The 21,867-nt window shown below is 39.9% G+C and overlaps 1 protein-coding gene across 1 annotated transcript in view; it reads right to left on the reverse strand.

Annotated features, from left to right (window-relative positions):
* The window catches only part of kcnk12 (potassium channel, subfamily K, member 12), a 67,249-nt gene extending 49,142 nt beyond the window's left edge, over positions 1-18,107 (reverse strand). The window contains exons 1-2 of the mRNA XM_066678257.1: positions 18,034-18,107; positions 17,359-17,774 (exon numbers count right to left, since the gene is read on the reverse strand). Coding sequence (XP_066534354.1) covers positions 17,359-17,774; positions 18,034-18,107 — 490 coding nt within the window. The remainder of the gene's footprint in view (positions 1-17,358; positions 17,775-18,033) is intronic.
* Positions 18,108-21,867: the final 3,760 nt, after the last annotated feature.

A 21,867-nucleotide genomic window follows, 5' to 3' on the forward strand; every position in this document is an offset into this window, starting at 1 on the left:
TTCCTGTACCCGTTTAGAGGAAGCTGTTTTGATCGCTCTGGCTTTCCTGTTACTCGTACTTACTGTTATTTCTGTACTTATTTCTGTTTTTATAACCTACTAACCATCCATAGATCTATCTTATAGATTGTCTCCGCAGGAAAATTTATTACAGAGGCACTAAAACTGACCCTGGAGTAACGTTTTTGGTGTAAGCTACTAAAATCAACTAAAAGCGGTAAGTACCTGCAATTCCATGGCTACTACTGGCTGTTTTGCCTGCTCAGAGTGTGGCATGTTTAGTTTAACCCACTTTTCCACCTCTAGCGATAATGTCAGTGGTTGTGTTTGTGCTAAGTGTCAGCTAGTTAGCTCTCTGGTGGATAAAGTGGACCAGCTAGAAGTGCACATCCGGAGCTTATTATTGTCAAGGGATAAACAGCGAGATTCAGTGCTAGCAACTCCGGGTACCTTAGGGAGAGTTAGCACCCCCTCGACTCCGGCGTTAGAGCCCTCACAGCGGGGTGAATGGGTGACGTCTCGGCGTCATAGCCGGAAAGCTAAGGCTGATGCTAACACTGAGGCCAAAGCTAACCCACCGGGACACCACGCTCCTCCGATTCGCGTGTCAAACAGGTTTGCCCCGCTCAGCGAAGCACCCGATGAGGAGCCTGTTAAGAGTGCTCTGGTTATAGGAGACTTTATTGTTCGACACATGATATTAGCTACTCCTTTAGGGGCACTGGTAGTAACAGTTAGCTGTTTATCAGGAGCCAGAGTGCCGGATATTAATGGCAACCTTAGACTGTTAGCTAATAGGAGATATCCGAGGATAGTCATTCATGTAGGGGCCAAAGATATTCGTCTGCGGCAGTCTGAGGTAACTAAGGGTAATATTAGAGAGGTGATTAAACTGGCCCAGACGATGTCCGATGCCGTAATCTGCTCTGGTCCCATACCAATGTGGCATGGCGCTGAAGCCTACAGCAGACTTTTGGCGTTAAATTGCTGGATGTCCAAGTGGTGTTCCGAAAATCAAGTGGTCTTATAGGTAGGGATGGTATCCACCCCACGCGGGAGGGTGCTGCCTTACTTTCTTGCAGCATAGCACATAGTCTTTTTGTAAGTCAGCAGAGTAGTGTAGACAGCTGCTGACAATCCAGAGCCGGGACCAGGCCGCAGACAGACAGGCTAAACCGACCGTCTGTGAACTGCCTTGAGGCGTCACCAAGGTTCAACTGTATTGAGACTGTGTCTTTCCCCCAAACTAAATGTAAAAGTAGAAAAACAAAATCAGCCTGTTTCAGCAACCTAATCAATATTAAATCATACACAACACCTAGCAGCAACACCTCAGAACTAAAATTTGGAACATAAGATCACTAAACTCAAAAGCAGTCATCGTAAAGGATATCATAAGTGATCATAAATTCAAGGTTTCTGTCTCACGGAAACATGGGCTAGACCAAATGAATATTCAGCACTAAATGAAGCCACCCCCCTAGGCTATAATTATGTACATAGCCCAAGATTATCAGGCAAAGGAGGTGGAGTATGTTTAATTTACCAAAATACCCAAGAAATTAGATACCTTAAACAATGTGACACCTTCACTTCTTTTGAGGTTCTCTCCACCATTATTACAAATCCGGTCACAAAAAAGGACGCATTTTTATTATGCAACTTTTACAGACCACCAGGGCCTTACTTAGATTTCTGAAAGAATTCAGCGAATTTGCTGCAAACCTAGCGGTTTGCAATCATAAAGTTATAATTGTAGGAGATTTCAATATCCATTTTGAGAAGGAAAGTGACCCCCTAAAAAAGGCATTTACCTCAATCTTAGACTCTATTGGTATTACTCTAAATGTAACAGGGCCTACACACTACTGCAGTCACACTTTAAACTTAGTTCTGACACTAGGTCTTAACATTGAAAAAATGAATATCTTACCGCAATCCTCAGCAGTCTCCGACCATTACCTAATTTCATATGAGCTACGTCTTAGCCATTATATAATATATACAAGACCCCTCGCTATTCTACAAAGCGTATAATAAAACCATCTACAATTTATAGAAAACCTCCCAGAAATATCAACACCAGTTCCCACTCCATCAGTCCCAATGGACCTAGATGTACTAAATGACTACTTAGAAAATACCTGTCGATCTACTTTAGAAAAGGTAGCACCACTTAAACATAAAAGTATAAGACAGAAAAAGCTCGCACCATGGTATAATGATAAAACCCATACTTTAAAACAAACATCATGGAAACTAGAGCAGAAATGGCGATCAACCAAGCTGGAAGTGTTCCATTCTGCCTGGAAGGACAGCCTTATAGAGTACAGAAATGCCCTCATTAAAGCTCACTCAGCATATCTGGCCTCGCTGATCTCCAATAATAAAAATAATCCGAGAGCACTGTTTAGTGTGTTTTCCAGAACTACAAAAATCAAGCAGGTTCCGAAAAACTAATTCCAGCAACTCTCACCAGTAAAGAGTTTATGGACTTTTTTAATAATAAAATTGAGAATATTAGACAACAAACTCAAGCCACAGGATTAAATCCGACCTGGCTGCCACCCGATGTGAATAATTGTAAAAGAAAGACTTGAAACCTTTTACCCACGCCCACAGTTAGAACTAGAGAAGATTACCACCTCCGCAAACTGTACAACTTGCACACTTGATGCAATTCCCACAAAATTGCTCAAAGAAGTACTACCAGCTGTTATCAATCCTCTTTTAACTATAGTAAACTCATCCCTTAGTCTGGGTCATGTACCCAAAGCTTTTAAACTAGCAGTTATTAAACCTATGATCAAGAAACCAAATCTTGATGCTAGTACACTGTCTAATTACAGGCCTATTTCAAATCTGCCATTTCTGTCGAAGATCTTAGAAAAAGCCGTGGCCCAACAACTTAGTTCATATCTAAATAAGAATCATATATATGAAAAATTCCAATCTGAATTCAGGCCACATCATAGTACAGAGACAGCTCTAGTCAAGATAACAAATGATCTTCTTCTTGCCTCTGATCAAGGCCACGTATCCCTGTTGGTGCTTCTTGACCTAAGCGCAGCCTTCGATACAATAGACCACAATATTCTCCTAGAAAGGTTAGAAAACATGGTTGTAATTACAGGGACAGCCCTATTATGGTCCAAATCTTACTTAACGGAACGTTATCAATTCGTAAAAGTAAACAATCTAAATTCAAATTATTCTAAAGTAAGATTTGGAATTCCACAAGGCTCTATTTTAGGACCATTATTATTTACATTATACATGTTACCGCTAGGCACAGTTATAAGAAACCATGACATTAACTTTCACTGTTACGCAGACGACACGCAATTGTATATTTCAGCCAAGCCCGATGACAAGCACAGATTAAAAAAATAGAGGACTGTGTAAAAGTTGTGAAAGGCTGGATGTTGTGTAACTTCCTCCTTCTAAACAGCAACAAAACAGAGGTCCTGCTTTTGGATCCAAAGGTGGCAAGAAATAAATTATCAGATTTAATTTTAAATCTCGCTGACTTTCAAGTTAAACCTGGTTCAGCAGCAAAAAATCTTGGTGTCATAATTGACCCGGATTTATCATTTGATCAACACATAGGCAGTATCTCTAAGACAGCTTTTTTACATCTTCACAATATTGCTAAGATTAGAAATGCCTTATCCCTGCAGGATGCAGAAACATTAGTACATGCCTTTATTACTTCAAGGCCTGACTACTGTAACGCACTACTGTCAGGATGCACCAGCAGCAATTTAAGAAAACTTCAACTAGTTCAAAATGCTGCAGCCAGGGTCCTCACTAAAACTAGAAAATTTGAACATATTAGCCCAGTTCTATCATCACTTCATTGGCTGCCTGTTAAATTCTGCATCGACTACAAAATTCTGTTATTAACATATAAAGCTCTACATGGGCTTGCTCCTGAATACCTTCAAGATACAATTTCCTATTATGAGCCTCCACGTTTACTCAGATCACAGAATACTTTTTTTTTTAGTTGTTCCCAGAATTCAGAAGGCCTCAGCTGGGGGAAGAGCCTTTTCTTATAAAGCCCCCAAACTCTGGAATGATCTTCCAGAAAATGTTCGGGACTCAGACACAGTCACAATCTTCAAATCTAGGCTAAAAACTCATTTGTTTAGTTTATCTTTTGGTAGTTAATGCTCCCCCATAGATAAAGGCGGCAGATCCCGGGGGTCCATGGACACAGGGAATTATAGTAAACTGAGATGCTGGTGCTGTCGTCCCGCCGCTTCATGCAATCACTCAGGTTTGTTGACGCTGTAGCGGAGGGATGCCTGTGTTTCAGGATGCTCCCGTGTCTGTGTGTCCTTCTGGTTCTCTCCTTTTAGTTAAAGCTGTCATAATCAGATCTGCCGGAGTCATTAGCCACACTCTGGAAATGTTCACATTTTCTGCTTTACATTCAGCCAAACAGTTCAAAATTAATTCCATCCGTTTACATTTTTCCGAGTAAACAACTGCCCATCTGTCTGTCTGGACACTGACAGATCCTCCTCCATGCTTCAGACCAGCTGCCCACACTTCAGCAACCACCAAGTGCCTTGAAGCTGCCCCTATACTGAAATTCTCACGGACTATTAACTATTATTACCAGTAGATTGATCAGAGGATGATAGGTCACCCCTTGTGAACCTTGGTTCCTCCCAAGGTTTCTTCCTTAGCTGAGGGAGTTTTTCCTTGCCACTGTGGCCCCTGGCTTGCTCACTTGAGGGTTTTTACATTTTTTTACATTTCATGTCAAATCTTTGTCTTACTGGAATTCTGTGAAGCTGCTTTGTGACAACATCAGTTGTAAAAAGCGCTATACAAATAAATTTGATTTGATTTGATTTGATATATTTATTTTGCACACTTGTAAATCTGCTGTTATAAAGCAATAAAATTGATTATATGATGTCTGCTGCTGTTCTTTTAAGATGCAAGATGTAATCATGCCTTTTTGTGTGACGTTCAAATATTCAAATACTATTTTTTTAAAATAACAATTATAATTAATATTTACTTTAATGCCTATGTTAAATTATCATACCCACTCTTTATTTGTAAAAGAGGTCAATGTCAGATCAATGTGAAAGAAACGATATTGTCAGGAAACACGAAGGGCAGACTGACGGAGGCGGACGCACACGCTACAACACAGACATTTATTTAAACCAAAATAACAAAACAAACACAAACAGACTTGAGGGCAAACACGACGACTGATAAATGAAAGGACTCGAAACAACAACATGAAATGAGGAAACGAAAACAAGGAACAACTGACTAGGAGTTAGAACATGACTAGGAAACAAAATGACATGACTTGGAATAGGAAATGAAACAAATGACCAAGGATACAAGGAAATGACACAAGGGAACTTAAATACATCTTACAGATGAGACACACCTGAAACATATAATGAGGAGTGCGGACAAGGAGGCGGAACAAAGGCGGGACAAGGGCAGAGACATGGACAATAACAGACAGAGCCATGTGCTGAGAGAGCAAATGGCAGGGAAAACAGACAGGACTGGGCCAGGATGTGACAGATATAAGAACACTTGCTAAATGCAGTAGGAATTAATAAAATGCCATTGAAAAATCCAGAATTTTATGAGGAGAATTGTGATTTAACTATACCTTACATTATTGCAAATATAAAGTTTCAGAATACATATTTTACAGACACTATATGACTACAACAGGATTATTCTCCATTAATGGTGATAACTAATGCCAAGCTGAGCACAGCAGGCTCTCACTAAAATCTATGATTACACCTGTGCATCAAAGCAAAAACATCTCCATTCTGGGAAAGAATTTTTTGGGGGCAGGTGGGATTTAACAGCCCCTAATTACACTACGGTTCTTTAAACAGCACACAAAAGATTAGCATCATGCGGGTGCTTGCGCAGTCTCTCACTTTTCCGGTATTCATTGCAAAAGAAGTCAATCAGGAAGTGACAGGATTGAAAACAGCAGGATCACTGGGTCCAGTTTATATACACTGTCAATGTTGCTCACTCGTCAACAATATCTTCAAAGTGCACACTTCCAGGAAATCCTTAGGTGTTAGACCAAGAATTGTGACAGGGGGTTGTTGTCCTTAGCCACATATTGCATCTGTCAGCTATTTGGCAGCCATGTCACTGCTGTTCATGGGTGTATCCCATTATCTTATATAAGCTCTGTCTTTGCAGTCACATATCAAGTGTCATTCGTTGTGGTCATTTCCATCGTGTGTGGTGTCATTGTTGTTTCCACTGTTTTAATCTAGTTTAGTGTTCCCTGCTCTGTTTAGTTTCTATTTATATTAATGTTTTTTCATCACCTCAAACACTTCCACTACTTCATGCTCCCATGTTCTAGTGTTAGTTAGTGTTCAGAGTGATTTATCATTGTTTTAGGAATTTATAAGGATATGTTCAGACTTGTAACTTAGTTCCCTTGGTCCAGACCAAACAAGAAAATTATGCAGTGTTACATTTTAGTCCTGGTTTGGTTCAAGTTCATACTGAAACTTTTACAATTGAACCTGGACAACACCTGGAATTCCTCCACTGCAAGAACCAAAGCAGCTCTTCTACAGAGAGGAGACATTTGTCCTCAGCACATTGATTGTTTTTAACACACTTTGTTCCCTCACGGCGTAATTATTGTTACTTCTTGGGATGACACATCCTGTATTTGGCTCATTGAGCTTGGCTCAATATAATCCAAGCATTTGGATTATATTGCATTCATACTTGAAATGAACTGCACCAGAGTATGTGTAGACAATCTGCTCAGGCAGTCTCAGTCCACTTATTTGGTGTGCATCAGAGTTTGTAATGGAGAATTCACACGGACTCTAACAAACCACGCTAACAGAGCAATTGCACCAGAATTTTATTTTAATCGAACCAAAACTGACAAGTCTGAACACACCCTAAATGCATTTTTAGAACTTGCGGATTGCTATTGAGAATACTGAAATGTAATACCTTCATCATCTGTAACTCTGACTTATTACCAGGAATGTTTTATAAATTCATTCATTATCTGTAAGCGATTATCCAGTTCAGGGTCACGGTGGGTCCAGAGCCTACCTGGAATCATTGGGCGCAAGGCGGGAATACACCCTGGAGGGGGCGCCAGTCCTTCACAGAGCAACAAATTCACTAACACACTCACACCAACGGACAATTTAGAGTCACCAATCCACCTACCAGCGTGTGTTTTTGGACTGTGGGAGGAAACCAGAGCACCCGGAGGAAACCCACACAGACACGGGGAGAACACACTAACAGACAGTCACCCGGAGCGGGAATCAAACCCACAACCTCCAGGCCCCTGGAGCTGTGTGACTGCGACACTACCTGCTGCGCCACCGTGCCACCCTAGGAATATTTTATATATACATAAACTGTTGTTACAGTTTACACTATTTCCCCTTAACACACTATATTCTAATACCAACATTCTCTCTCTCTCTCTCTCTCTCTCTCTCTCTCTCTCTCTCTCTCTCATCTACTTGATCGATTGTTAAAATCAGAGGGCTTGGAAATGTCACAGTTAAAAATGGAATGGAACAACCCATGCCTGAGGGCAATTTCAATCACATGAAAGGCGTGTGTGGTATCCCCACTGTGTGTGTGTGTGTGTATACTCACAGTGGAGCTGAGTGACACATAGATGAGGAGACTTATACCCTCATCTACACATACACCCTACGTAGTCTGCTGCAGTAAGGACGAAACAGAGAGAAGATTTCTGTCCTCATTTACTGCAGCTTCAAAAAGCTTGGAGAGACTGAAAGCTTAGTGACCACATCACTCCCACTTGCAGATAAATGAAAAATGAAGCTCATCCACCCAGCTGAGGTTCTTAAGACACGGATAGAGAGAGGTCCTGTAATTCCATGAATTTCCATACATGTTATTTTGCATGGAAATGTTCAGCAGGGAAAACAGGTTGTTGAAGGATTACTTTAGAATCAGAATCAGTGATACAGTGAGACCCATTCCAAACAGAGAGAGAGAGAGAGAGAGAGAGAGAGAGAGAGAGAGAGAGAGAGAGAGAGACAGAAGGAGTATGTCGATTTTTCATGTATGTAGCAAAAAACTATGTACCACTATGTAACTAGAATATGCCTGGTGTGGGGATGAGAAGGGAAAGTGGGTGGAGAGAGAGACCCAGAGAGATAGAGATTGAGATTTTTTTTTGTAAATGGGTGCTGCAGCATGTATTGTGTGTTGCTACTGTTGCAGTGTAAAGGAGAAGAACTGCAATGGTTACAATAAAGCAGCAACAGACAAAAGCCTGTCTAAAAGCTGTGAATTTCAAAAGAAACCCCACAGACATAGAGCTACAGAAGTATGATTTGTTCACACCATGTTATGCCCCTTTTGCAAGTGCACAATATTCCACAAAAACTGAAGACAAAAACAAGGCAAAGAGATAATGTAAGAATATTTGAGCAGCTAGTAGAAGACATGGACTAGACACAATTGAGCAAACTATATGACAGTGTTCTCATGCAACTTAAAGCCTTTTTCTGTACAGTTTTTTGTGATTTTGGGTTCTTTATATATTTGTTGTATAAATGTATAAATCACAAAAATTACTGAACAACGCTACTGAACAATTCCCTGAGGGGACTTTTGTGTCCTTTGCTCAATCGTGTCTAGTCCATGTCTTCTATAGCCAATGAAGACAACATCAAACCTGCAGCAACAGATGAGCTATTGTCTCTGACTTTACATCTACAACATGGATCTTGCTTATCAGTGGACTATTGTGTCTGAAACATTCATACCAGTGCAACACACACCACCAGGTCAGTGTCAATGCAGCACTGAGAATGTTCCACCACCCAAATCTGCTCTGTGGTGGTCCTTTGGGGCTCCTAACCATTGAACAGCAGGGTGAAATGGGCATAAGAATGCATTCAGAAAAACATGTGAACTACAGTCTTTAATTGTAGAACTACAAAGTGCCCCAGAATGGTCTGTCGAACTGGTGATATGGACAATGAGAGTAGATACAAGGTAGGTGTTCCTAATCCAATGATTGTTCAGTGTATAGTGTATGTGCACAATACTGTCATAACTTGTGGATGCAGCCACTAATAATGTTTATTAATAATGGTTTGTCAATTTTTTTGTATATATCCATTACAGAAGCATGTCTGTTTTTAATGCAGTGACACCTGAGCCCTTCTTTCATCATCCTTATTTACCAAAAACTGACTGGATCACTTTGTATTTTTTAGTATAAATATTGATCAAAGTGAGTTTACAAGTCATTGCTTGCCTTTATTGTTGTTTTCATAGACATTTTTTTTTTAACTGGGGTTTGTATAATTGAAATATTCCAACATTTTGGAATTGCCTTTTCCTTGCACGTACCCGCAGTTCTTCCCCAGGAGATTTGCTGACTTTTTCTCCAGCCACACTGCAAATGTCCTCGTCCAACTAATCATGATGCTGGGGAGCATCTGCCATGCAGCAGGTGAATTTAGTCAATAACATGGAGCAGTGCTTGTTCATCCATAAGGGGATTACCCTTCCCTAACTGAACATTGGTTTGGCTTGTTTGCCTTGCCCAGCTACAAAGGCCAGCAGGGTCCATGCTAACAGCTCTGTCTCCTCTGTGTAAAGCAGTCTGTCTGAACTGCAGAAGCAGAGCAGTGTATGCAGAAAACAAGCAATCTGTATAGAAGGGGACAGGAGAGAGGGCTGAGGGTCAGAGATATGGCAGCCTGCAGGGCTACAGATAAGAGTAGGTTTCGCAACATACGGTACAATACATGCAATGAACCATAGCAGGGGATGTTGCTGTAGCTAAAGTTTTTGCAAGTGAATTGGAGAAAAGGCTTAATTTTAAAGGCAAGCATCTGTTAATCTGAAGTTTTCCCAACGTCATTTGGCAGTTCAAAAGATTAAAGTTTATATACTACATTTTTCTGAATTGCTTAAACACTAAATCCCATTCTCTGAAATTGGAAAACACATTTATTGAATGAACCCATCTTTTCACAAAATCTTGAAAATATACTCACTTTTTTTTCTTTTTTTTTGCAGACCTCTAAACACAATCTCGCTGACAAAGACATGTTCTGCACCATGTTGCACTTTAATCATAAATGGCACACACAGGCCACAAAGGTTAAACACAACTAACAGACTTTTGTCAGTGCAGGTAAAAACCATGCACACTTGTGTCCTTTCAGTAATTGGCATGATTATCAGGAATACAGGATCTGTGCAAACCATAAGTAGATTTACAGTGGCCTTCATAGTCAGGACATTCTGGGGGGAAAAAATATAAATAAATAAATAAAAACAGGTTGATTATTTTTTTTTACCTATTGCTTAAACCCTTTGTCAAGGCTTTTGAACTAAACATTAAAAACTATTTAAGAAAAATAACACCCATGCCCCTAAAATATAAACACTATCCCCTATTTATTTTGACAAATGATTCAGATTTGTTGCACTGTCACTGCATAACTACACAAAAATCCCTTCATTTCTCCTTACCTACACCATGTTGTCACTTAGAAAGCACTAGCATTCAATAATAATCACTCAAGTCAGCACAGCTAGAGCCCAATTATCACACAATTACCTAGGTGGAACCTCTAAGAACCATAATTCTTTGTACACCAATCAGAACCTAAAATGGGTAGATAAAAGGTCCCAGTTAGTTAATTCACTTTCAGAACAATGGACCCAGAGAAGCATGAAAAAGAGGTTAAGGACACCAGTGAGGAGAAAGAGCAGAAGGGAGAGGAGGAACAGGTGAAGGAAGAGAAAAAAATAGGATGTGAAAGAGGAGTAGAGATAGGAGAAGGAGGTGGAAAAGGAGAAAATGGAGGTGGAGAAAGAGGAGAGGGAGAAGGAAGAACAATTCTTAAAAGAACAAAGGGTCATTTCAGCTGTTGCATGTCAGGGGTGGATCAGGTATGCAAGGGGATTTCCCCCCAGCTGTCTGGCTCGGGCAAATATAACCTGTGATATGGACGATTTTAAGGAATAAAAATGTGCAAATGTATACATTTGTTGTGTCTTTTGTTGTGTTAATGAGATGAAACTATTTCAGGCAGGGTGAACCACATACATTATTCATTGCCAGTTTTTGTAGTATTGCTATGTTCTAGTGTTTTAGGGCTTGTGTATTAGTTTTCCAGTTTTGAGTCATTTTGACCTGATACAGTTCTCAGAACAGAACTATCAACTCGCAAAACTAATTAATAGAATTAGTCACATTTTTCACCAAACTTTAAATAATATACACCTTTTCATCACAGTTTGCAGATTTGTTGCAGCTTGATGCAACCATTTGTAAAACTCTAAACACATTCTCTCTGACAAAAACACATTATGGTCCTTAGTGTATTTTGATTAATGGAAAACAAAGGCCTCAAGGTTATACACAACTTGCACATTGTTGTCCCTGTTAACACACTACAGGTAAAAGAAAAAACCTGTCCAATTGGCAAGAGTAGGAAGGAAGGAGGATGTAGCAAAGCAGTCCGTAAAAGACCTACAGTGGCCTACATTGTCAGGATATTGAGAAAAAAATAAAACAGTTAAGTACAGTAAAATATAGTGTAGCATGTCTCAATGCATTACTGTAACTCTGCTCTACACAGAAGATAGGTTAAGAAGTATTGAATAAATCTTGCCATTTCAATTTTGCCCTCTATACCTCTAATATTTCACAATTACCTTTATTTGTAGAAAAACAGCTACATGAAGGTGGATGGAGATGTGATTTCTCACAACAATAGGCACTATTTAAATCATCTGTATGAATAAATCAGCTTGGCTGTGTAAAACAACTGTGGGTTTTTAAAAACTGTATATATTTAGAAGGGGTTAACAGTGTGTATTTTAAAACTGTTGACTGTATCCAGCAACACAAGCATACTGAGAACCATTAGGCCAAAATTCAGAAAGAATGAAATAGCAATAATATCAATATGTGCCAGTAACTGTACATGTTCAGTGAGGTTACATTACATTCTACAATATCAAGTACACTGTACGATATGTAAAGTAGCACTCAGAGATATGAGGTCTGTACTGCTGTCTATTTTCATTCCATTAGAGAATCTTTGATTTGTAATCCTTGGAGAGGTTATAAATATATCTATTTGGATGAAGCTAGGATCAGTCTAATAAAGATTGAATGACTGAGCCTGTGTATTGTAAATACAATTACAGTTTTTTACAATCACCAAAATCACTGACATGGACTCATCCAAAGGGGCTTTTTGGATTGAGTCAGCATCAGTGAGAGAGAGAAAAAAGAAAATGTCTGTATAAGGGAGAGATTGAAACAGGACTGTGCAATTTTGTGGCTTTTTTTTAACTGTATTTGTGTATTTTACTTTTACACATTTGGGACAAAAGGCCATGTAAGTTGGATTTTACATTGATCACTAGCAGCAATCTCCTGACCCATTTACCACACCAAGCTTGTGATAAACCCTGTTTGGTTTATTAGTCATTCACTTGTAGATAGTATATTACCAAAATGCATAGAATTACAATTAAGCATAGAAGTAGTAATTTACAAGACAAAATGACAAAAATTAGTGGATGTCATAACATCTATTTTATTGCCGGTAGAACTGACGCTGGAAATTAATGCTGTTTTTGTAATGGCATTGACTGTTAGTATTATGATACTTTGACAATAACTTTTCAGCTAAATGTGGGATGTAGTTGTGCTACTGTTCTAAGAGTTTAGAAAAGGGTCTTAGGTATTGGTACATATATTGGTAAACATATTACAGTTACACTTTTCTGTATTTACTAAGAACCAAAATACGGAACAAACTCATGCAGCCTATCAATTGACCTGGTAATACTAAATAATAAGCACTCTCTGCCTTACCCTCATTTAGCAGCTGATGTGACACTTTTTAAAAACACCTACAACAGTTACCTACATTAGACAACTTTCACAAATGAAAACCCTGTGATTCTTTTAGAAAATACTGCCATGCAAACAACACACCCATGTCCCAATTAACCAAACCCAGTCCTCATGGGTAACAACCCTTCTAGTTACTTACTACAAATCTTTAGAAATCAGAATTTGATCTCTGCCAATACTGGCAAAAGAAGAAGAGGACAAGGACAAGGAAGAAATAGGACAAACAACCATCACGGATGAGATATTTAGGTCCAGACTAATCTGAGCCAGTACATTGTAGACAGATAAAACTATCATCTATACCACTACATACTACTGAACTCACATAACAGGACTATGTATACCCATGTATTACTACTGTAGTGTAGGTAAATATCAGTAATTGCAGTAACTTGCAGTAACATTCCATTTAATACTGATAAACCATTCACATCACGTTTTTTGCAGAACAATGAAACTATACTTCGCCAGAGGAAGAAATCAACTGTTCAACCCAGAGCAGGAAAAGACCAGTTCAGACCAGCTGTGAAAACTGTGTATAGTGCATAGGCATTGGCTGGCTTTGTTTGTCATCTGATTTGTGAATCTGTGTGTAGTTTTGAAAAAGATAAAATAGACTTTAATTCATAGTCTGGTTTTGCAAAATTAAAATTTATGTGCATTGTGATATTTTTGTGATTCTGTGAGTTTTTGAAGTTTTGTTTGGATTCTTTTAAGAAAGTGGTAGAAAAGGAAAATAGTTTATCTGTTGGGAAAATATGGTATTTATATTTGTTACTTCAATTTTATTATATTAAAGCAAAGTTACTGTATACACACATATCCTACCATAAAAACATTTTTCATCATCAAGCATTTAATGCTTATATTATGCTTGTATTTTTATAGGTTTTTGGTTATCACACTCTTCCTACCAACAATAATAACATTTCTGACATCATTCAATGTTGAACATTTAAGTATCCTACACATAGACACTAAGGTTGCTGTGGCCGTTTATGTTCTGATCAGCAACTAGCTACACACAACAACTAAGGCTATTCATTGGCCCAGCCCATGAGTACCTAAAACACCCACTACATTACTAGTTCTTCACAGGGGTCATTAGGTAGGCACCTCCTATCATCAGTGGAGATGCAAGCTAGTGCAGAACAAAGCATAAAATCATGTTTGGAAAACAGGCTGCAATTTGAAAAAAAAGCAAGGCAGGCGCCTCCTGACCAGGAAGTGACTTTAGTCCATTGAGAACACTATGCTATAAATTTTGAGAGGTGCAGTAATTAAAATATTACACTGGACACAACACAACAGTTACAGGACTGTGTTTTGGAGAGTTTCTATAGCTCCACTTCTCAGTCTCCAAAATTATAAATTAATTTATCCTTGTTAACTGCTTTTGATGAGTGTTGTTGATCACAACACATCACACATTCTGAATTGTGGATAATTTTATATAGCTAACCAACCTACAAACGTGTGTTTTTGGACAGTGAAGGAAACCAGAGAATCTGAAGGAAACCCACATGGTACCAGGAGAACACATCAAACTCCTCACAGGCAATGGCTCAAGGTAAGGTTTGAACACAGGACCCTCTTGCTTGCTATGGCAGCAATAATATCTATCCCACCATCATGCTACCATTTTAAGCAGTCAAGTAAAATTTAATGTGATCTGATCACCCAAAATGCAGATGAATCTACTAATGATTGGCATGTTGAAATGTATCTCAAATTGTCCAGCCATTTAGTTTTAATCACATTGACTAATTCTAACATAAAATATATTAAAAATTACACCTTATTTAACAAATCAAATCAAAAATGTCTTCAACAATTTCTTCTTTTTGAGTTTGTATAACTGTAAACTTTACAACCCCATATGATCCACCATCTTGGTGCCATGAAGGTTCTACATTTATGACATGATATACAATTTTATTTTTTTTATTTAAAACCACAAACATGACTCTGCTAAATCAAAACCAAACAGTTTCACAAACTCAAAAAGAAGTAATTGCTGGAAATATATGAATTGTTAAATTGAGTTATATTGTAAGTTAGAGTCACTCAATCAAATTTCTTGCAACATTAGTGTTTACAGTGTGGCAATGAATGAATTAATTTATGGTTTTCTTACACAGTAAGTTTAGACAACATTATAGACCTGATCATACTTATTTTCACTGGGTACATTTTTTCTCATATTTTTCAGTTTGTTGAAAATTAATAGAAGTAGTAGACACTTACAGTAAATTTGTATGCATAAGTTGGTGAACTTAAAAATATTAAGGCAACTTTTATTATATTTTTACAGGCTGTCCCATTCCAAGTCCTCATTTTATAGCCCATGCACCAACTCCTTCTCTTATCACTCCATTGTGTGGTTGTTTTTCAATTATGAAAGCAGTCATAGGACAACACCTGAGATTGTATGAGGTGTATGTGAGCTTGCCTGAGAGAATTAAACTGGCAGCCTCATTTAGAATGCTGCCAGGACCATTACTCATTACTTTACACACACACATACACATTGATGGGGCCAAGGGGCCTGAAGTCACTGGGAACGCTAACATCTATATAATTATATAATACTGACACACACACACACACACACACACACACACTGACATACAAACATTACTCACAGAAAGATCCCTTTTCTTAACATGTATCAGTAGTTAATGTACAAATTCATACTGCATCTCACATGTGGTTCTGATTTTCAGATTATCCTTCACAAATGTTGTGATAATTTCTAGGCTATTTATGTATTTTTAATTTTTAGTATTATTTCTATCCCAGTTTGCTCATAAAATCACTAAATTCCAGTAAATGTATCAGATTTTTTGCCTTTTGATTAAAAACTGTAAAGCCAGCATTTCTAAAAATCCTTTTTTTTTGTATTTGGGGTAAAAGAAATAAACACTTGAAATATATCAGTCTGTGTGTAATGATTGAGTATGACATACAAGTTTAACTTTTAAATAGAATTACTAACATAAACCAACTTTTTCTTGATATTCTAATTTTATGACCAGCACCTGTACATTGTATGTTGACTCTTATTTTAATATTGAAAAAAGCCAACAAATAGACACAAACACACACACCCTCATAACAACAACACATAAATTCTGGCCAGAGGGCCCCCTTGGAGACACACTTGCTCTTTATTGACCTGTTGCAGATGTAAATGTTACTTGCTATGTGCAGGAATCAGTCCACATGTTATTTGGGAATCAGCCCCACAGCAGATTGTTCTGCCTCAGGCTGCATCCTGAATGTCTTGCCCCAGGAGTGTGCACACTACAGGAAGTTAGAAAAGGCAAATCCAGTTTGCTCAGTGAGACCCGTGGAAAAATGTGAACAGAGGACATATTTTGTTTGGGAACAGAATGTTGAGAATGGATGTGTATGTTTACACATGTGTATGTTTATGCAGCCATATTGCCTGTGGCTGAGAGAGAAAATATTAGATGTGGGATTTTACAACACTTTGGCTGTTACTCATACTCAAACACCCAATTTAGAAAGAACCATCCATCCATTATCTGTAACCGCTTATCCAATTTTAGGGTCGCGGGGGGTCCAGAGCCTACCTGGAATCATCGGGCGCAAGGCAGGAATACACCCTGGAGGGGACGTCAGTCCTTCACAGGGCAACACAGACATTCACTCACACCTACGGACACTTTAGAGTCACCAATCCACCTGCAACGTGTGTTTTTGGACTGTGGGAGGAAACCGGAGCACCCGGAGGAAACCCATGCGGACACGGGGAGAACACACCAACTCCTCACAGACAGTCACCCAGAGTGGGAAACAAACCCACAACCTCCAGGCCCCTGGAGCTGTGTGACAGCGACACTACCTGCTTCGCCACCGTGCCTCCCACTAGAAAGAACCAGTGTTTCTGATTTTGTTTTCTCCTATACAAAATAGTTTTTTTGTTTACAGTACACACTAGTTTAAAGCCTGAAGTCTGAATTCACAAAACACTTCAGGAATAACATATTCACTTCTTTGAAATATTGATTTTTGTTTCATTTCTAGTGACAGTGACTGACATCAAGTCACTCGATCTGTGACCAGTTTTCAGGATTGCTTCTAGTTTTGAATTTAAAAAAAAAACACCTCAGGTAAATGGTCTTTTTTTATTCTTAAGCGTCTGGCCTGTGCTGCTGTATATTTATCCCTGTAAACATTAACCATAACCATTCAAGCAGTGGCATAAGCTATTCAATGTACTCAGTGTATATGGTTATGAATGATAAATTCATAACCATATAAATATGAATAAGTATTTAAGGTAAGTCTTGTGAGTGGCCAGGTTTAAGTTTATGGAAAGACCTGTGGAACAGTTTTGCTTCAGTAAAATAAAGCATTAGCAGCATTAGTAACTAACTCACCGATAGTTGACACTACCGTCCCGACGAAGTAGAATGCGCCTGTAAAATCCCATCTGGGTCTGAGGGAGTGTGCGCGAATGCCGGCGGCCACAGCGCGCTCGTATTCCCGCAGTAAAGAGCTGAGTTCCTGCAGGCTGACGTTAAAGGCGTCGCTGAAGTTGTGCAGGGTCCGGTTCCAGCGTCCGCGCGCCCGCAGCTCGGACGGCCTCTCAATGGCGGAGAAAACAGCGGCGCCGCACAGCAAGTAAAGCAAAATAAGCAACGCGAGCAGGAGGAAGCGGCCCGTGTCTTCGCCGACGTGCAGCAAAGAGCGGCAGCCCGGCAACCTGCGGCAAGGTAGTGACCACATTTCAGCACCAGCAGCGCCGCGGACAGCGACCTTCGGCCAAGCGCTCTCCGCTCTCGGCCACCCCACACTGCACCGCGCCAAACGGGTCTCAGAGAAAGAAAAAAAAATCTGAAGCGCTAAACGAGCAAGAAGGGAGATCTTCTTCGAGCACTTGTAGAGTTACAAATCATCCCGGCTCATCCTCAAAGTGGAAGACAGTCGCCACACATCCCACTGTGCCCCATCCCGCGCAATACAACAATGTGTATAATCACAACTAAATGAAAGTAGTGAAGGGAAACTATCTTATTTGTGTTTCTCTATTGGTAACATCATTGTCCACTGACCTGGCCATTGTCTCGCTCAGCCTTTGGATCACTGCACCAAACTGGATGTATCCTTTCGTTTTGCTCAGCGACATTACAAGGTTGACTGGATTTAAGCGATGCAACGATGCGAAGCATAACCATATTAGATCTCGTCGGCGATTTTACATGATTCAGGGTTGTACAAAGGGTGTGCACACTGGCCTAAGGACGCTGGGAGGACATGGAGAAGAGTGAACAGACAGCTGTAATTGCATAAAGTTGGGTATGGTCTTAAATGCAACGTTCTTTTCAAGAGAAGCAGATTAGTGGTGAGTTGTTTAGTCCTTCACTGCGCCTTTTCTTACTCTGTGCGGCTTGATCGTGGCCAAGAAGCATCCGATAGGAATCACTGATGGTAGATTAATGATATGCATAGCTCTGATCCAACGTCGGTGAAAGTTTCTCCGTTTCTTTTATCGGACTCCCATTTCCACTCTTTGTTTTACGTTTTCACGGTTCATGGTTCGTTCTCTTCAGACACTTAGCCGCTGTTACTTTCAGGATCCTGTTCTCAGTGAGAGTCGGGGAATGAGTGCTAGAGAAAACCAGCATGTCCCAGCGGCGGTGGCTTTGTTAATCGACTGTGGCAAGAACTATTTCCCAAGATCTCTTCTCGGGATGGAAGGCTTCAGTGAATATGTTTTCATTACGAGAAACGACACTGAAGCTCTTCTCATGGTGAAAAACGCCGGAAAAAGCAACTGTCCTCGGGCTGGCATTGTCGTGCGTGCGCGTTTTTAGGGTATGTACCCGTTTTCCGAAAACCCCCGCCTCTTCTGCGTGATGATTCGTTAGAAATTCACAACCACGAGTAAGCATATATACCTATTGGCTGGCTGCACGTGAGTAGATTCTGATAGCCAATCACATTTGGAATTTAGAGTACGGGTGCAATAAAACTATGTGGGGTGGTGGCGGGAGGGAGGGGCTTCGCTCTAAAAATGCGCCAAAAAGCTAAAGGATGCCCCAGGCAGGCAGCAATGCTGAAAGTGCAATTCTATTTACTGGAATCAGGGAAAAGATTATATTTCCAACCATTGTTTTTAATAAATAATATAACATTATTGTAGTAACAATATAGTGTTGGTATAATGCCAGTGGTGGACACAGTACACAAACCATGTACTTGAGTTAAAGTACAGATACTCAATGAAAAATATTACACCAGTAAAATTTCTTGATTTAGATCTCCACTTGATTAAAAGTACAAACGTATTTACCTTCAAATGTACTTAAGTATCGAAAGTAAATGTATCATGATTTATTATGGTTCTAATGTCCTGTTATAATTTTTGCAGCAAGACTCATGCATAATCTTTACTTACTTTGCTTTACTTTATTTCATTTAGCAGATGCTTTTATCCAAAGCGACTTACAATGATAGTACAAAAACATAAAAATTAAAACATTAAAACATTAAAACAATGCAACATTAAAAGAGTATGTCTATACTCATCCGATAGTTATACTGGCTAATGCAGGTGTTCTCTAAAGAGCTCAGTTTTTAGGAGTTTCTTAAAAGCAGCGAGGGACTCCGCTGCTCTGGTGGAGGTAGGCAGCTTGTTCCACCATCTGGGAACTATGGAAGAGAACAGTCTGGATTGCTTAGTGTGGATGTTGGGTTAAGCAAGGCGATGTTCAGTGGAAGAGCACAGTGGCCGAGGCGGGACATAGGCCTTTAGGAGCAAATGCAGGTAGTAGGACGCCTGCTCTGTCATCACCTTGTAAGCGATCGTTCAGACTTTATATTTGATGCGAGCAGCAACCGGAAGCCAGTGGAGCTCAATGAGCAGTGGGGTGACATGTGCCCTTTTTGGATTGTTGAAGACCAGACATGCTGCTGCCTTCTGGATCATCTGTAATGGTTTTATAGCACAGGCTGGAAGGCCCGTTAGCACTGCATTGCAGTAGTCAAGACACGAGATGACCACAGCCTGCACTAGGAGTTGAGTGGCATGTTGCATTAGAAACGATCTAATTTGTCTGATGTTGTAAAACGCAAAGCGACAGGAGTGGGCAATAGAGGCCACTTGATGTGTAAATGATAGCTGGTAATCGAACATAACTCCCAGGTTCCTAGCAACCTTCACCGGAAAAAGTGAGAGCGAGTCGATTGTAAAGGTGAGGTTATGTTGAACCGACTGTTTTGTGGGAACCACCAGTAGTTCAGTCTTAGAAAGATTAAGTTTAAGTTTAAGATGGTGTGCCTTCATCCATGAGGATATATCCGAGAGGCAATGAGATATTCGTGCTGAGATTGAAGAGTCATCCGGCGGGAATGACAAGTAGAGCTGAGTATCATCAGCAAAGCAATGGTAGGAGAAACCATGAGAACGAATAACTGGGCCCAAAGAGGTGGTATAGATGGACAGTGGACATGATGAAGACAGCTGTCCTAACCATGGCACTTTAAAAAAACGTTCAGCAAGGTAAGATCTGAACCATGGTGCGCCTGAGATATCCATATTTGAAAGTGTAGATAGGAGTATGTCATGATTGATAGTTGCTGACATGTCCAGCAGAATAAGCACTGAGGACTGTCCAGCAGCTCTGGCCGTTTTAAGGCTTCAGTCACAGACAACAGAGCCTGTGGAATGTCTCTTTTTAAAACCAGATTGGTTATGATCTAGATGCTTATTCTGGAAAAGAAAGCCAGAAATCTGATTATACACTGCCCTTTCTATGAGTTTAGAAATATAAGGTAATAGCGAGGCTGGTCGATAGTTGTCAACCAGGGCAGGATTGAGAGAAGGTTTTTTTAAGAAAAGGTGTCACCTGGGCCTGTTTGAAGGTAAGTGGAAATTCACCGGTGGATAGGGAAGTATTAATCACATGCGTGATGACTGGGATAATTGTGGGTGCAATGGTTTGTAGAAGGTCTGTAGGAATCGGATCTAGAGGGCATGTAGTAGAATGGCTACATGTTAGGAGGGCCAGTGCTTCCTTCTCAGAGAGAGGAGTGAATGAAGTAAATGTACTTTCCTTGACTGATAAAGAAAGAGGAGCAGAGACTATAGGTGGATCTGTGAACTGACCGCTGATGGCCGCCACTTTCCCAGAAAAAAAAAGGGGCAAAAGTTTCAGCTGTTAGACAAATAGGCAGAGGAGGAGGTGGAGGATTCAGCAGCGATCTGAATGCTGTGAATAATCTTCGGGAATCTGTCAGCGAACTAAGTTTCTCATTGTAAAATTCAGTTTTGGCAGATGTAAGACATTCTGAGAAGGAAGCCAAAAGTAACTGATAGATAGGTCGGACAGAATACCCTTTTTATGTCATTTCCTTTCAGCAGCCCGGAGTTTGGAACGTAGCTTCCAGAGGGACTTTTAGCCAAGGCCGTGGCTTGTTAGTATGAATGATACGAAATGTTGAAGGACAGAAACTGTCCAAACAGGAGCTCAGCGTGGAGCAGAGTGTATCTGTGGCAGTGTTCAGACTGAGAGAGGAGAATGAGCCTAATAAAAGCATAGTATTGGCAACCAGTGATCAGTACTGATCTATAGAAAGGTCTTTGAGATTGCGATGGAAAGTGACCATGACTGGTACAGCAGTAGGTTTCCTATAAATGCAGATGCTAAGTTGAATAAAAAAATGATCTGAGAAATGAAGCGGAGTGAATCTATATCACAATAAGGTGTGAAAATTAAGTCCAGGTTTTGACCAGCTTTATGAGTCGGTGGACTGGGGACTAACTCTAAATCAAAAGAGTGCATAAGAGATTTAAAATCAGTAGAGCCAGGGCTATCGAGGTGAATGTTCATGTCACCTAGAATGAGCATGGGACAGTCATTCTTCAGAATGGAGGACAATAACAT

Source organism: Hoplias malabaricus, chromosome 8 (assembly GCF_029633855.1).
Source record: "Hoplias malabaricus isolate fHopMal1 chromosome 8, fHopMal1.hap1, whole genome shotgun sequence".
Classification (NCBI taxonomy): domain Eukaryota; kingdom Metazoa; phylum Chordata; class Actinopteri; order Characiformes; family Erythrinidae; genus Hoplias; species Hoplias malabaricus.